Here is a 15,886-nt window from a genome sequence, read left to right as displayed (position 1 = left end):
TTTGGTAAATCAAATTAAAAATTATTTTTAATAAACACAAACAACAATAATTGTATTTGGTAAAATAACTTTTAAAATTTAAAAATACTATAATAGATATAAATATAAGCATTAAATTTGAAAATTAGTTAACATATGAGATTAAATTTTAAAAAATACAAGCTAACCTTAAAAAGCTCTATCTTAAATATTTTTAAAAATATTCTAATTTTTTAAAAATTACAAATATAAACACATAATTTTTTTATTTACCAAATATAAAATAAGAAGTTTGAACTTTTGAAAAATACAAGCACATCTTCAAAAACTTTTATCAAACTAAGTCTAAGGAGAAGGAAGATTCAAGCTCTGCTCTATGCTATCGTATTCAATCACTCATTGCCTTATTAGGACTATGTAGTCTCTTTTTTTTTTTTGGTGACGGACTATGTAGTCTCTGCATTTTGGGCCTTTGGTCTATGTTTAAAAAAAAAAAAGCTAATCAAACAATTTCCTTGACTAGGCAACAAAAAAAAAAGAATTTCCTTGCCTTTTTTTTTCTTTTTCTGTTAGACGAATGCTGACGTTGAAAATTTTATTATCAATAAAAGATTTTTAATTACGTTTAATAAATATATAATAAATACATTAAAAATTTAATTTTTTAATTTTTCATTTTTTTAATTAACGATACTAACATGTATTCTTAATTTCAAACAACTGAACAAGAGTCAAATAATAATAATAATAATAATAGAGCAATACTAGGAGACCAGCAACTTTTGTGATTGATAGCTATCAAATAACCATTAATGATAATTTAATAGTGTGAAATTAGTGTGAGATTTCATCTAATGACTCACCTTTTTCTGCTAGTTATCTACTGGTCAAAATTCAATAAAATTGTTAGCTCTCTAAATTTTTTCATAATAATAAATTAATAATAACTACGCCCATTTTATAAAACCAAATTCCTAGAAAATTAGTAAAAATAAAAAATAAAAATCTAATTACTTTTTAACTTGAAATAATAAAATAATAATTAAACTCTCAATCTTTCCAAATACAAATTTTCTAATCGGATCCTTTTCCCGATTAGTAAACAGTTGCGGTGCTTTTGTGAAGAAGCTGTGAAAGTTCTATCAATGGCGGGGGTTTCTCTCAAGTGTGGTGACTGTGGCACTCTGTTGAGGTCCGTAGAGGAAGCGCAACAGCATGCAGAGCTCACCAACCACTCCAACTTCTCCGAATCCACCGAAGCAGTTCTCAACCTCGTCTGCACTGCTTGCGGCAAACCCTGCCGATCCAAAACCGTTAGATCCCTATCTCTCTTTCATTCTCCTTTTCCTGTTTACGTTTCCTCAATTTCTTCGTAGCACATGGCTTCTGGATCGTGTTTTTGAATTGAACCATCTTTACAAACAGCTGATGAACTGATATGAATTATGATCTTGCTGTGATTTTCAGTTATTTTAGGGTTTAACTTGTTTGAGGTTCTCAATTTTAGTTGGCTGCTGCAACCGCCGGGGGGGGGGGGAATTAAAACAAACGAACTTTCTTTTTGTGTGTGTATTTTGTATATTTGTTGAGTCTAGGAGATAATTTTCTGTTTCATTATGTATGGAGAAGAAGGAACCTTGTTTTGTGCAGTGTTTTCTAAGGTGCCTTGATTTCTTGATAGTTTTCCTTTCCCAATGCTATTGATCATTTAGGAAAGTGATTTGCATACGAAAAGAACCGGGCATACTGAGTTTGTAGATAAGACTTCCGAGGCAGCCAAACCGATAAGTTTAGAGGCTCCAAAAGTGGATGAAGCTGCTACCTCAGAAGAGGCTCTCAATGCAGATGCAAGCCAAGATGCAGGTTACCTACTACTCTGCTAGCCTCAATTAATCCATGACTGTAACAAACCTTAAAAATAGATATTGTGTGTCACTTTGTTTTTGGAAAGCCTTCTCAAAGATTTCACCCTTATTCTTTTGGCTAGTGAATGATAATATCTACTTTTTAAGGTCAGTAATTATTGCTTTATGCCTTAAAATACAGAAATGGTTGTTCCTGAGGTTGACAAAACGATTGTTGAGGAACTTGAAGTAATGGGATTTTCTACAGCTCGAGCAACACGTGCACTTCATTATTCTGGTGAGTTTCCTTTCAACTCTGTTCTTATAATTTTAGCTGCATATTGTTCTTTATGTTTTGTGCGAGAAAGCTAATAAGAGGCTCAGCTATGTTAAGCAAATCAAATGAAAGATGGTACATTTTATTAGGGGGTAGTGGAGGAAAATGGGAATGGATCCTCTCCATCTTTTTTCTCTCAATTATTTTGTCAAGTGTGATCCCTCACCATACACTCCTTAAGTGGGACCAAGAAAAAACATGTGAGAGAAGATATTGAATGGTGACAGATCACACTTGACAGAACAATTAAGGAAAAAAATTGAGAGGATCCATGAAAACTGGGTAAAAGAAGATGAAACTGTTAATACTTGTGTGTGATAACAATTGCATTTGACACAATTGTAGATAGTCATTTTTTTAAAAGTGTGTACTTTTACTATCTCTAGATCTAGGTACTTTACATTATTTATGTTATTTATATTTGGACATTGATATCATTTACTCTGTAGATATTAAACATTGGATTTGGTTCTCTCTTTGACTCTTTCTATAGGTAATGCTAGCATCGAGGCTGCCATAAATTGGATAGTAGAGCATGAGTCTGACCCTGACGTAGATCAGATGCCCTTGGTATGATTTGTTTACATTATTAGTATGGCAATATGGCATATTCATGGTACTCACATTGTTTAACGAGATATAGATTTTAATATTGTGATTTTTAATCGAATTAGACTAATTCATGCTATGACTTAATGTCAAATCTATTTGGTATAACTAAGTTGCAATATCTAGCTCTTGACCTGATGTTTCATTCAGGTACCTGCCAATACCAAAGTTGAGGCTCCTAAACCTTCTCTTACCCCAGAAGAACTGAAGGCTAAACAACAGGAGCTAAGGTTTGAAACTGGATGTCAAATAAGATTTACATATGGCCTGAATTGTGAAGCTATTTGAGTTTAAACTTTAAATATAATGTACCCATGGTGGTCACAGATTCAATTTTGCTTAAGCAGCTTGTGTATATGCATCAAACACCTATTTTGGGCACCCTGATTTGTATGCATTCTTAAAGTGGTCAACTATCAGAAATGCATCTGCAGATTTTAGCGCCTTCCAATACCGCATTCAGATTATATAAATGACTGCAACTTATATATGACGGTGTTGATGGTGGCTTTGCTGAAATTTCTGTCTTCTTGTTGTGTTTGCTAATTTGCTTCTGGGTATTCTGGAGTTCTTGTTTACTTTATGTTGCCATGTTTAGATTTTGTTATATAATCTAGTTAGCATCTTGTATATCTTGACTTTTGTCCAGAATTATAGTTTGTGTGTGGTAGTTTTTATAGTCAGTCTTATCTATCATCGGTTTTTCATTTGTATTATCACTTTTTATTTTGAATCTATAATATTTAAGGGAGAAAGCTCGCAAGAAGAAAGAAGAGGAAGAAAGGAGAATGGAAAGAGAAAGAGAAAAGGTATTCTGTAGAATCACTTATCTCTTGGTGACAACGATAGGTGATTTACATTGATGCTTGCATTTTAATATATTTGTGGGCATTTATATCTATACATCCTGTTAAGGAATATAAAACCATTTTGAACCTCCATGTAGGTGCCTAAGGTTTTACAAATTATTTCAGGCGAGACAAAACGTATGAGTTGTCTTTGGTTATGAAACAACTTGAATAAAGTAATCAATTATAAATGGGCCTCAAGTGCTTCTGGTTATCTTTCCTCGGTAATTTTTAAGCACCTATACTGTAAATTACTCCCACATCATGGATGAGACTTTAGCTCCTAAGAATACATATCCTTGTATGAATTTCAAGCTGCTATATTATATCTCTGCAATGTGACACATTCCAAAGTAAGAAGTATCTTTTTGGTTATCCTCTTGAAGAATTTGTTTCTTAATTTATGTATATAAAGTTTCTGAGGTTGGGCCAGTATGCAAAATCTTAATACACCATCTCAAGATACATATGTCCATACATGTCAAGCAGATACGTATACTTGTCTCATATATATTTTTTATATAGGAGAGAATTCGCATTGGCAAGGAGTTGCTAGAAGCAAAGAGGATCGAAGAAGAGAATGAGAGAAAACGGTCTGGCTTAACCAGTATATTATTGATCTTGCATCCTGTCTTTTGTCATGAATGCACCTAGCTTGAAGCAAAATCTGTTTCCGTTTGCAGGTTGCTGGCATTGCGAAAAGCAGAAAAAGAGGAAGAGAGAAGGGCTAGAGAGAAAATCAAGCAGAAGTTAGAAGAAGACAAGGTGTAGCTTCTTCAAACAAATCTCTCCCCCCCTTCCCCTCGCTTTTTTTTTCTTTTGTCATGTTTGTTCTTTCTTGAGTTTGTACATCAGCATGGTCATCATGTCGTGTTCTTTTCTTTTTGAAAGAAGATAAGAATTCCTGCAAGATTTTCAATCTCTGCCTTTAACCACCAGAAGAATAATTTTTTCCCTCTATGATGTTAGGCTGAAAGAAGGCGAAAACTTGGATTGCCTCCGGAGGAACCTGCAGAAGCCAAACCCTCAACTGTTGTAGAGGAGAAAAAGGTATGAGAGGGTCCAAAAATGGGTTTCAATTTTTCCCCAGGTACTTCTTTATTTGAAAATTTGTTTTTGCATGCAGAGTTTTCTGCCAGTTAGGCCTGCCACCAAAGCGGAACAAATGAGAGAGTGCCTGCGTTCTCTCAAGCAGAACCACAAGGTACTTTCCTTTTTGTTTTTGATAAAAAAGAATGAAGAAACACAGGTTGTATTCATATATCATATATGCCTCTGAATTAAAATTCTTTAAAACTGCTTTCCGGCGGTTGCTTTTAGAAGATTGTTTCTTTTGTTATATGCTTAAATGTTTCCCATATCTATGGCAATTTATTTATTGCATTACACTGCTAGTTGAGTAGCTAATTGTTAATTATATTGTTACACATAGGTGAGGAAGTATAGGTAACCAATACTATTTTAGCTAATGTGTAGGCTTAGGCTGTAGCCAACAACGCCAATTTCACTGTATTTGGTCAACTGTTTTGCTTCTGCTGCCTATATGTTGGCTACAAAACTTTTGGGCATATAGTATAACTCATGTCTCTTTACATGGTAACTTATGTTGGCTACAAAACTATATTCTTGGAGCAGGAGGACGATACCAGAGTAAAGAAAGCATTCCAAACCCTCCTTACTTATGTGGGAAATGTTGCCAGAAATCCTGACGAGGAAAAATTCAGAAAAATCCGACTTAGTAACCAAACTTTTCAGGTAAGAATTTCCCTAAAGATGAAAAAATTATCTAAGATTTGGGATGGGCAAGCGATACAAGACATTCAGACCTTAACCATATATTCTTCTAATAATTGCTCACCCCTCTTTCTTGCTTCCCCCTTGTTTCCATCATCCTCTCTCTCTACCAAAGAAAAAGAAAACACTTGCTGATGCTTTGAATGTAATGTTTGTTGTTTGCGACAGGAACGAGTTGGTGCCTTGAAGGGGGGCATTGAATTTCTGGAGATTTGTGGATTTGAGAAGATTGATGGTGGTGAGTTTTTGTTTTTGCCCAGGGACAAAGTTGAGATGGCAGTTCTGAATTCAGCTGGGTCTGAACTAGACTCTGCAATTAAGAATCCCTTCTTTGGAGTTCTATAGTTCAGCAACTGTTATATTCTGAATCAGGCCTTACAATTATTATTGTTCAATGTTTCCAAGTCAAGTGTTTGTTCACCAAACTTGTGTTGTTTAACTTATGCTTGTGTCGGAGAAATTTTGGAGGTCTATACAGAGCTGTTTAAATTACCAGAGAATCTTGTATCTCTATTCCATGGGATTTCGTTGGAGTAAATTATAATACTATATGAAATTAAATAAGTAATAGGCAATTCTTACTTCCATTTTACACTGGCCTAATTACAAAACTTTGGATTGTGGTAAGCATTAAGCAATTATTGCCCCTCACAATTTTGGCAGGCTATTAGTAATGAATTTTGGCACATGGTAAGCAGTCTATTGCCCCTTACAAATTCAGTAGTTTATAACTAAATCTCATTCGTAAGGCAGCTTAGTAAATAATATCATATTTCAGATTCTAATTATATGAACTTGATTTGTATTCCATCAGTATTTTCCAAGAATACAAGTATATAATATAGGAGTTAGAAATAAAATAAGTTTGAATATTTTATAATTATTAGATTTGATTTATTCAAAATTTAGAATTTATCATCCACGTAATATATTGTCATTTCCATTAAACCATGTAATTTTCAGTTGCAAAATATCTCCAAGGGTCAAAAGAGAATTTGACGCAGATTTATATAAAAAGACACTAATACCCTTAAATTTATATAAAAAGACACTAATACCCTTAAAGATTAATTTGATAGTTGTTGTTTATAGTAAAATTATTATTATTATTGATGAATTATGACGAGTGGATTGAATCACCATATATATAATTTTATTTTATTTGATGCAACTGAAAAAAATATATATGTATATGTAATTTAAACTTATTTTTAATATGTATTTTATATGTATTTTATACTGATGACTAATTTTGTATACACCTAGCATGGTTAATGTATTCATGCAAATCAGTTTAGCATCGACACCCGTGATAAAATGCTTAGTGTTCTGGGAACTGAAATAAACTGAATTTAAAAAAAGATGATTAGGAAGAAATTCATTCTAAATAGAGCTTTATAAGCTGATGATATGATGAAATATTCTGTTTGCAACGGGGACAATTAAATTGATCTAGTGAATTAAACTTGAGCCCTATAATTTGCTATCCTAGCTCTGCCCTTCCTTCCCTGGTGGATAACAATGCCCCCATCCAGCAATGTTTATAACCTTATACAAAGGATGTTTAAAATATGAAATTGCATTAAAGCAAGGTTATAAACATCAAAAGGATCCCCCTTTTAACCCCTGACAAAACTGTAACCTTCCTATTCTCACCAAAGATCATCATCATATGCATATGGCTAGAATGAGAAGGGAGGAAAACAACCCTAGAAACCATGTGGCTGTTGCCTCTGATGCTGCCCTGGAATTGTCGGGGAACGGCGTGTTCATTCCCGGCGTTAGTCCACCGGTGTTGCCCCCGCCGTATATTGGTGTTGTTGTCGTAGGAGACGGCACGTTCGGATTGTTGAATGCAGGTGTTGTGCTTGGTGTATTTCCCCCTCCAGCAGTGCTAACAAGTTCACAAGAATGAATGAAAAACAAGTACCATTTAGTCAACAATTTACGTTTGTTTGTTGTGTTTTTTTTTTTTAAATCAAAAGTTTATATATCTCAATTTGTCCCACTCCATGGCGCTACCATTCAGCCTAACATATTGAGGTTAAAGTTCCAATTACATTGAACTTTTAAATTGCAATAACCATGTGAGTGTGACCTATCAACAAATAAAGATTCATCATGACACGTGAGATGGCACAATAAACCTAGAACTCAAACCAGTGGCCCCATTAACATCATTGTCCCCTGTAACCATCACTAATTTTCTTACATGGTTTAGGACATATGAAATCAAAAAGCATCAAACACATTACAAGCAATGATTATCATCCGAATCCTAATAAGCATGGTTGCCATGTCACTTTTTTCTGATGGAACCTAAACTTGAAACCATGAGAGATGGCTCTGTTTTTAGCTCATTAATTGAACTCATAACTTTCCATATGAGAGAATCCCTTTCATAAAAAACCACCCTTCTACCCAACTATAGACTTCAATAGCGACCTTATTGTATTATAAAAGGTGATGTATAAATTTATCTTGAGGTTTTACATGCAAATGAGAAACTATTCATTTTATTTGAAAGAATGGATGGAAACAAAGGATGTATTCATATGAGAGAAACTAGTAACTTTAGCACTGTAAAGCAGATCACTGACACTATGATTCAAACTAGTTAACAACGACAAAAGGATTTCATCATGATGATGATTCCTGAGCCGTTGGATGGAGTCGGAGCCCCACACCAACAGGTGCACCGTACATCACCCTGCTTCATGATCTATTATTTGGCGTCACTCACTCAAATACTCGAACCAAACGATACTACTCCCCACCTAAAATGGTAAGTAATATTCGAAAATGTGTCTTTATATAAAGATCACACTTATTATATTAATATATCAAAATATTTATTATATATCATCACTTACATAAGATTTAATTCATTTGGGTGTCCCACTCCCCAAATCTACCGATGGATGAGAATATGTTTGATATTATAGTGAAATTCATATAACCAAGGTACCAAAGTTCGCAAGTGCAACCCCAGAGCCAGAATTGGAACATTTGAAAAATAAAATAAAAAAACCAGGACATAGTTTTGCAGAAAATAGGCCATGGTTTAATGGCGTTTCTAATTTCCACCATTCATGCAAAGAGACACGTGTCCTAACATAATCTGATGCACCTCCCCCATTCACCTCTCTCTCTCTCTCTCTCTCAAACACAAAACAAAAACAGTGAAACACAGCACATTGCCACCACTATTTGGCTTCCCAATTCGCCTCTCTATATGTGTATTCGGCAAGCCACAGAAGAAAAGGTACCAAACAGGATTTAAAATAATAATAATAATAATAATAATAATAATAAATAAATAAAGAAAAGATACATCCGAGAATGAGAATATTAGAATCCATTTACTTCAAAAACAAGGAACATTAACCACTTATCTTTAACTATTAAAAACTGTACTCTCCATCTGCCACTAAAAAAGAACTACCATCTCATATTTGCTGCAAAATGCAGAGAGTAAGAAATATATTAAAGTAAAGATGCAAATAAGTAAACATACCTTCCAGAAGATGGGTACACGCAAGATCCATAGCCTACACAGAAACCAGAAAACAGAAAATGAGAACTAACCAAAGGGATCGATAAATTGATGAAGAGTGTTTTGTAGTAGTGCATACTGGGATCGCTTTGAGCAATGGTGGCAGTGCCAGAAAAATCACAGGAACCAGGAGCTCTTCCCCTTCGCTGGTAGTAACTGTTGAAGGCGTAAGAAGCATGGGCTTGGATAGTGTTAGGAAGGAAGCAAAGGCCATTGGCTTGAAGAGGAAAGCAATCTGCACCGGAACCACATGCATAGTCCAGTGCAGTTTGCAGGGCCTGGTTGGATGCATCACTTCTAGCTACACACCATGTTGCTTGGCCACTCACATTGTTGTTCATCATGGTGGTCGCCATTAACAGCATCATCAGCAAGGAAGTAATGTGAAGCTTTGATGATGGTGGAACCCATGGTGCTGCCATATTAAGAAGGAAGATATGGCTTTGTTTTTGCTTATTAGTTGGTAAAGGAAGAGAGAGAGAGAGATTAAAGAGTGTATGGTCAGAGAGGGGAAAAGAGGGATGCAAAAAACATATATTATTGTTGTGAAGAGATCAAAACAGAAGGAGGCGCTTTGGCTTTCTCTTTAGCTTCTCTTTTTCTTTATCGGTGATATATATCGAGAAAATACTTCTCAATTTAGTCCTGAAATTTCAATTACCTCAATTTAATCCTTAAACTTTTTAAATTTTAATCACGTTAGTCTCTACAATGATTTAAATTTTAAAAACTAAATTAAAGTTCGATTATAACTTCAGGGATCAAATTAAGTATTATCTCGTATATGTCACTCTCTCTTTCTCTCATTTATAAATTATAACGTTAATGTCTGCCTGTGAGTGTGCTGTGTAGGATGATCAGTCCCAGTAACTTTTTCGTCAGGTATTCCTCTGTTTACATAAAGTAACGAAAAATATTACTTCATCAAATATTATTATTTTAAATTCACCCTTAGTCTTTAATAATTTATATTTATATTTATTAAAATTTACATATAAATTAATAAAATTTAATTATTAAAAGTAATTTAATATTTATATTAATAAAATAATAAAAAAATTACTAAAAACGACTGTCTCCAAATTTTTTTTAAATTAATTATGATTATACATATTTCTTTCAATAAAAATAATTATTTTATATATTTAATTCAATTGTATAAAAATGATTATTTTAATAAAAATATTTTTTAAAAATAATATTTTAAATTATTAAATTATTTAATATATTTAACTAAATATATATGACTAAATTATGTAACAAGGTATATTTTATCCTCATCCAAAAGGCCAAAATTGTATGTGAAACTGTGAAAGTAACCATTTTGTGTAAATGGTATGTTTGTATTATTTTTAAATATCTTTTAACGTGCATACCGAGTTAATAATAAAGAAATAATAGTTAAAATAATTCCTAGAAAAGATAGCACTTTTAATTTATTTTTGGTTCATAATAACTTTGAATTCTACGGATTAAAAATTAATTTATTATAAATTTAATTTTTATTAAAAAATTTGTTACAAACTAATAAATTATTATATATATAAAATAATTTTAATTTATATTTATCAATATTTTTATCTAATATTATATATTAAACCAACACTTTTAAATATAAATTTATTTATTTTGTGTCTTAATTTTTAAAGATACATATTAAAATTATAAATAAAAAATATTAAAAATATTAAATTTTTAATGTATTGATAAATTTTTATAATAATAATTATCATATATCCTAAAGACATATGTTAATTAAACTCTTTAAATATTATTAGTTAATTATGGACATAAAAATAAATTTAATTTTTAAAAGATTAAATATTTTAAATTAATCTTTAAAAAATCCATTGTTGCACCTCTTTTTTCAGAAACTACTATTAATTTCTATATAAATACATAGAATAATGTATTAAGTGTGTTTTTTGTCTAAAATTAATGCATGCACAAAAAATAATTGTAAAATAATCAACTGCTAGTATACACAGACTCTTTATTTTTCTCTACCCAGAATCTAAATGGTAACATTCTTTTATATAATCCAAATGTACAAATAGTTTCGAAAGTAAGTTGATATTAGTTTGGAGCTGCATTCAAAGTCTATGACTTACGCAATAGTTACTTGTAATTGTTGTAGTTGTATAAGCAGCTTTTTAGTTTGAAGAAGCGGAAAATCGACTTTGACTTTGGTGTCAGCTTCTTTTGAAGTTTTCGCTAACTACAAATTTTTGCTTCAAAAGATGGATATTGTTATTGGATATATGTCTAATATGTCTTTCTAGTTAGGAATCGGTTTTATATTGTATTTGTGATTGTCCAAAAACTTAGCTTGTATGACATATTGGATATTTTTTTATCATCCTTTGAAATTAAAGAACTAGTTTTTGTATCATAGCATAGAACATTCATTCAGGTTCTTTTTGGGACTTTGATGGATATGACGAATAAGGAATAATGACATTTTTAATCCTCATGAGACTTGACCTATGAAAAAAGTGATTTGTCTAGCTTTAGTTATATAAAAAAAAAAAAGAATTTAGGAGTGTTTTTTAATTACAACGTATCTCCCTCCCCTCTTTTCTATATTCTAAGTAGTTTTTGAAATTTTCATCTATAGATATTTTTAAGATTAATTGTGATGCTAGATTGCTAGTTATCCTGATTCTACTGATAGTGCTGGTTTTGCTTGTGTTATTAGAGATTGTAATGAGTATTGATAAAGTAGATGTTTTGAGAATGATTGAAAATAATAGTATTTTTTAAGGAAAACTGTTTGCTATTTAAAAATATTATCTCTTAATTTAAGATATGGATCAACGAGATATTATTTATGAGACATATTGTATGAAGGTATTTAATTTTGTTACTAATTATCAAGATAGTTTTGAGTTTATTGATTTATTAATACTCAAAATAAAAAATATCTTATATTAAAATTAACAAATTAACTTTCGTTTGATTATAAAAAAATATAAATACAATGGTAAATATCATGACAAAAATAAAGATGAGATTACAACTCATTCATTGTTATGTCTATGTAGCAAATATTTTGTAGGTGTGTATCAAACATCAAAAATCAATAATTCAAAATACTCTATCAAGTTCGAAATATATGGTATCTTAAGATAGGATGTTTGTTTCTTTCAACAATTATTATATTGATAATTTCACATTGACCCTTTTGTTAATTGGAAAAAAAATATGTCCTCGTATATTCCATTCTCCAGGCTTTATATTTTACCTTATATAGTTATATACAAAGACAAAGTTCTCAAAAGAACTTACTAAAGCCTTCAAAACATGAATTACTGCTCAAATTATTTCACAAAAATTACTTACTATAACACTCTGACTAAGTCGTTTATTATTATTTTTTTTGTTGTCGGAAAATATTATTGTATTATTTATTTATTTATTTACATTATACACGCATTTATTATATAGGTGGTTATATTCCACTCTCTAGGTTAAACCCAGTTTTGGAATTTTGGTACAGCTTTGGTGGAGGCCAACAAATCCTCCAGCCCTTTAATATAGAGAGTACATGAATAGAGTAACCAAACTCTTTCGTCTTTGTCTAACGCTAAATGGGCTTGAATCATTGGCTGTTTCAACCCAATAATATTTGGGCTTGGGCCTAATTTGTAGAGTCTCCGGTAAGAGACTTCGTCTTTGTTGCATCTTCTGCTCTTCCAATACTGTTAAAACTTAGTCCAAAAAAAAAAAAATACTGTTAAAACATTGTGACAATACCAATTAGTCTCCAACTCTCCATATATAGGGTGCAGAACTGCAGATAATATATTTCACTAAATGAAGTAGTGATAAATGAACCAACTGGAATTTAAAAATTAAGAAATAAACCACACCTTTCAATTGGTGGGTATCTACAGCTTCCAAAACCTATGCACCAAAACAAAATTTTAATTAGTTATGAAACACGGATATTTTTTTAATTTAATGTGTCGGATACATTTCAGACACGACATTCATGGATATTTGTTTGATATGCGCGTCTTTTATGTCCAATCGCATCTTAATAAAAAATAAAATTTTTTTTTCTAAACACGCTTGAACACACTTAAATATTATCACATGTCAGCGTGTCCAACCTTATTTTTAAGGTGTATTCTTGAAATGAGTTTAGAAATAGTATTTATCATTAATTATTAAAACAAAAATATTTTAAATATTTTATATAATTAAAAAATATTAAAAATAATTAAAAAATAATTTATATTTTAATATCAATAAAATATCAAAATATCATTATAATTTATTTAAAAAATACTTTATATTTTATCTATATGTTATATTTTTGTGTCTTATAGAAATTTTAAATTTGTGTGTCCGTGTATCCTATCTCATGTCATTTCCGTAAATCATAGTAAACATTTATTAACAAAATATTAGATTCAAATTTTAAAACTTATATTAAAAAAAGAGTATTTTAGGAACAAAATTATAAAACAATCGTACTGGGATCGGATACGGCAATGGTGGCCGTGCCACCAAAATTACAAGCGCTAGGGGCTTTGCCATTGCGCTGATAGTAGCTGTCATAGGCATAGGAGGCATGATTTTGAATGGTGTTTGGATTGAAGCAAGAGCCACCAGGCTGAATAGGACCACAATCTGCTCCATGGCTACATGCGTAGTTCAAACCTGCTTGCAGTGCTCCAGCACTGGCCCCACTTCTCACCACACACCATGTTGCCTCCGCTATGTTGCTGGCTGCAACAAGGGCTAACAATAGCATACAAATCACTTTTGGTGTTCCCATTGGAAAATGTGTTTTCATTCACTAATACTGAATAATAATCTAGTGATGAGTTTGGATGGAATAGAAGGTGCATTAGTTAGTTTAAATAGGAAATTTAAATCAGCATATTTACTTTTTTTTTTTACCAAAGATAGGATACTCGAATCTGCAACCTCTTAATTGAGTATGGAAAGACTATGTCATTTGAACTATAACTCATTGGTACATATTTACTTATTTATTAATTGAGTTTAATTTTAATATATTAATAGTATAAAATATTTTACACTATCATACAATTACATCTATTTTTTTAGATTATCATTCGCACAGTCAAATATAAAAAGTAGTTATTTTTTATAATATGATATTATATAATTGAATTTACATGTAAATTACTTTACTTTAACTGTGTATTAAAATTAAATTTTTATTTACTTTTGATTCACCTATTTTTAGCATTCAGATTCATTCCTTTTTGATGGATGAAATAATTAAATTTAGATATAAATGAGCCTTGACGCAATTTATTTCTAAATTTAAAAAAAAAATTATTATATACAAAGTTATTTTTCATATATATCAACAATATTTTTTTCTAACAAACATTTTAAAGGCATTTTGTTTATCATACAGAAGTAGAAATCATGCATTTTGATTTATCATGATTGATGTATTCAACGCACAATCTTTACTAATAACGATCATTTTATTATATATTAAGAAGAATATTAAAGGACGAAGAGAATTTATTATTTTTTAGATTAAAAATATGTTGTTAAATTGTTAGACTAAAATTTAATTTGATAAAAAATTTTGAAAAGGTACTTGTGCTCTTTATTTTATATTTGATAAATTAAAAAGATTACGTATTTATGTTTACAGTTTTTAAAATATAAGTGTGTTTTTAAAATACTTAGAATAAAATTTTTAAAAGATGATTTATATTTGTCAAAATTAAAAATTTAATTTAATTTCATATATTAATTAATATAAATTTAATTTTTATATTAATGTCTATTGTAATATTTTTAAATTTTAAAAATTATTTTACTACACGAATTTGTTATTATTTGTCTTTATTAAAAATTATTTTTAATTTAATTTATTAATTATAGGTGTAATAACTTTTTTAAAAAAAAAATTATCAAACTAAATTTAAAAAAAGTAAATTAATAACTAAAAATACTAACAAAAATAATAAATTTTATTATAATTTGAGTTTTTCTTTTTTCCTATACTAATGCACTTATTATACAATATACAATCATTGACACATCATCATAATTTATTCTAATTAGATGCATTCATATCTATTCTATATATTTTATTATATAAAAAAACGTGAGATGTTTTAAGAGTATTTTTTATTTATTCTTTTTAAATTATTAAATATAATTCATTACGATAAATTAATTATAGTAACTAATTAATTTGATTAGATATTTAAATATTATATAATTTATTATAATATATATCAATTTATTTTAATAGTATTTTTTAATTTATTTCTTTTAATGTTCTTGTAGTATTTTTAAATTATTTTTTTTAATTTATTTAACTAAATTTATTGTACTAATTATGTGTATTAATTAGTTAATTTGATTAATTGATTAGTCGTTAAAATAATAAATTTATGAATAAAATAGATAATTAAGATATTTTTAACTAATAATTAAATCAAATTAAATCATATATATTGAGCTAAATTCAAATGATGTGAAATAAAGACTAAACTAAAATAAGATTATTTTTTATTTATTCAAATTGAATGCAATAAATACAAATTAATTTCGTTAGATAATCATGATTTTTTTTGTCTTTTATATATAGATGGTCAAACAAAATTATAAGAATTATAATTTTTATCATTCATATTATTTCAGCTCTTCTTTTCTTCTCTTTTCTTTATGTATAATTTTTTGAAATATTTTTTATTTTTTCTAAAATTTTTTAAACTTATCAACATTTAAGTTGTCTGTACATCACTTCTAAAAATATTATGATTTTACAAATGATAATATATGATATTAATTATTATTATATATATGAAAAATATGACTCATTTAGTGTTTATTTATTCATCTTCTATTAATATTGTTAAAACAATGATACATGTGGCTATATGATGATGATATAACCTAGACTTTGGTT

General features: G+C 29.7%; 3 protein-coding genes across 4 annotated transcripts; 1 reads left to right on the top strand and 2 right to left on the bottom strand.

Annotated features, from left to right (window-relative positions):
- Window positions 1–1,036: 1,036 nt before the first annotated feature.
- LOC107629446 (ubiquitin-associated (UBA)/TS-N domain-containing protein) lies at window positions 1,037–6,003 on the top strand. The gene is made up of 12 exons (XM_016332248.3): window positions 1,037–1,292; window positions 1,692–1,842; window positions 2,026–2,121; window positions 2,654–2,730; window positions 2,920–2,999; window positions 3,518–3,578; window positions 4,143–4,210; window positions 4,301–4,382; window positions 4,587–4,667; window positions 4,744–4,821; window positions 5,253–5,372; window positions 5,580–6,003. The coding sequence occupies exons 1-12, from the start codon at window positions 1,125–1,127 to the stop codon at window positions 5,754–5,756; spliced, it is 1,239 nt and encodes a 412-aa protein (XP_016187734.1). The 5' UTR covers window positions 1,037–1,124; the 3' UTR covers window positions 5,757–6,003.
- A 788-nt stretch (window positions 6,004–6,791) lies between these two features.
- LOC107634148 (PLASMODESMATA CALLOSE-BINDING PROTEIN 2-like) lies at window positions 6,792–9,538 on the bottom strand. Its single transcript, XM_016337723.3, has 3 exons — window positions 9,047–9,538; window positions 8,929–8,962; window positions 6,792–7,305 (listed from the first exon to the last, which is right to left on the bottom strand). The coding sequence occupies exons 1-3, from the start codon at window positions 9,387–9,389 to the stop codon at window positions 7,080–7,082; spliced, it is 603 nt and encodes a 200-aa protein (XP_016193209.1). The 5' UTR covers window positions 9,390–9,538; the 3' UTR covers window positions 6,792–7,079.
- A 2,797-nt stretch (window positions 9,539–12,335) lies between these two features.
- LOC107634149 (PLASMODESMATA CALLOSE-BINDING PROTEIN 1-like) lies at window positions 12,336–13,792 on the bottom strand. Of its 2 annotated transcripts, none has more exons than XM_016337724.3 (3): window positions 13,450–13,792; window positions 12,840–12,873; window positions 12,336–12,677 (listed from the first exon to the last, which is right to left on the bottom strand). In XM_016337724.3, the coding sequence occupies exons 1-3, from the start codon at window positions 13,769–13,771 to the stop codon at window positions 12,608–12,610; spliced, it is 426 nt and encodes a 141-aa protein (XP_016193210.2). In that variant the 5' UTR covers window positions 13,772–13,792; the 3' UTR covers window positions 12,336–12,607. The 2 variants fall into 2 exon arrangements, with proteins under 2 accessions (XP_016193210.2, XP_016193211.2); XM_016337725.3 differs by having other exon boundaries at window positions 12,336–12,668.
- Between the last annotated feature and the right edge of the window lie 2,094 nt (window positions 13,793–15,886).

This window comes from Arachis ipaensis, chromosome B3 (genome assembly GCF_059453495.1).
Source record: "Arachis ipaensis isolate K30076 ecotype BB chromosome B3, ASM5945349v1, whole genome shotgun sequence".
NCBI classification, from domain to species: domain Eukaryota; kingdom Viridiplantae; phylum Streptophyta; class Magnoliopsida; order Fabales; family Fabaceae; genus Arachis; species Arachis ipaensis.
Note: the sequence above shows the minus strand (reverse complement) of the source record. Positions and strands in the feature narration are given on the sequence as shown.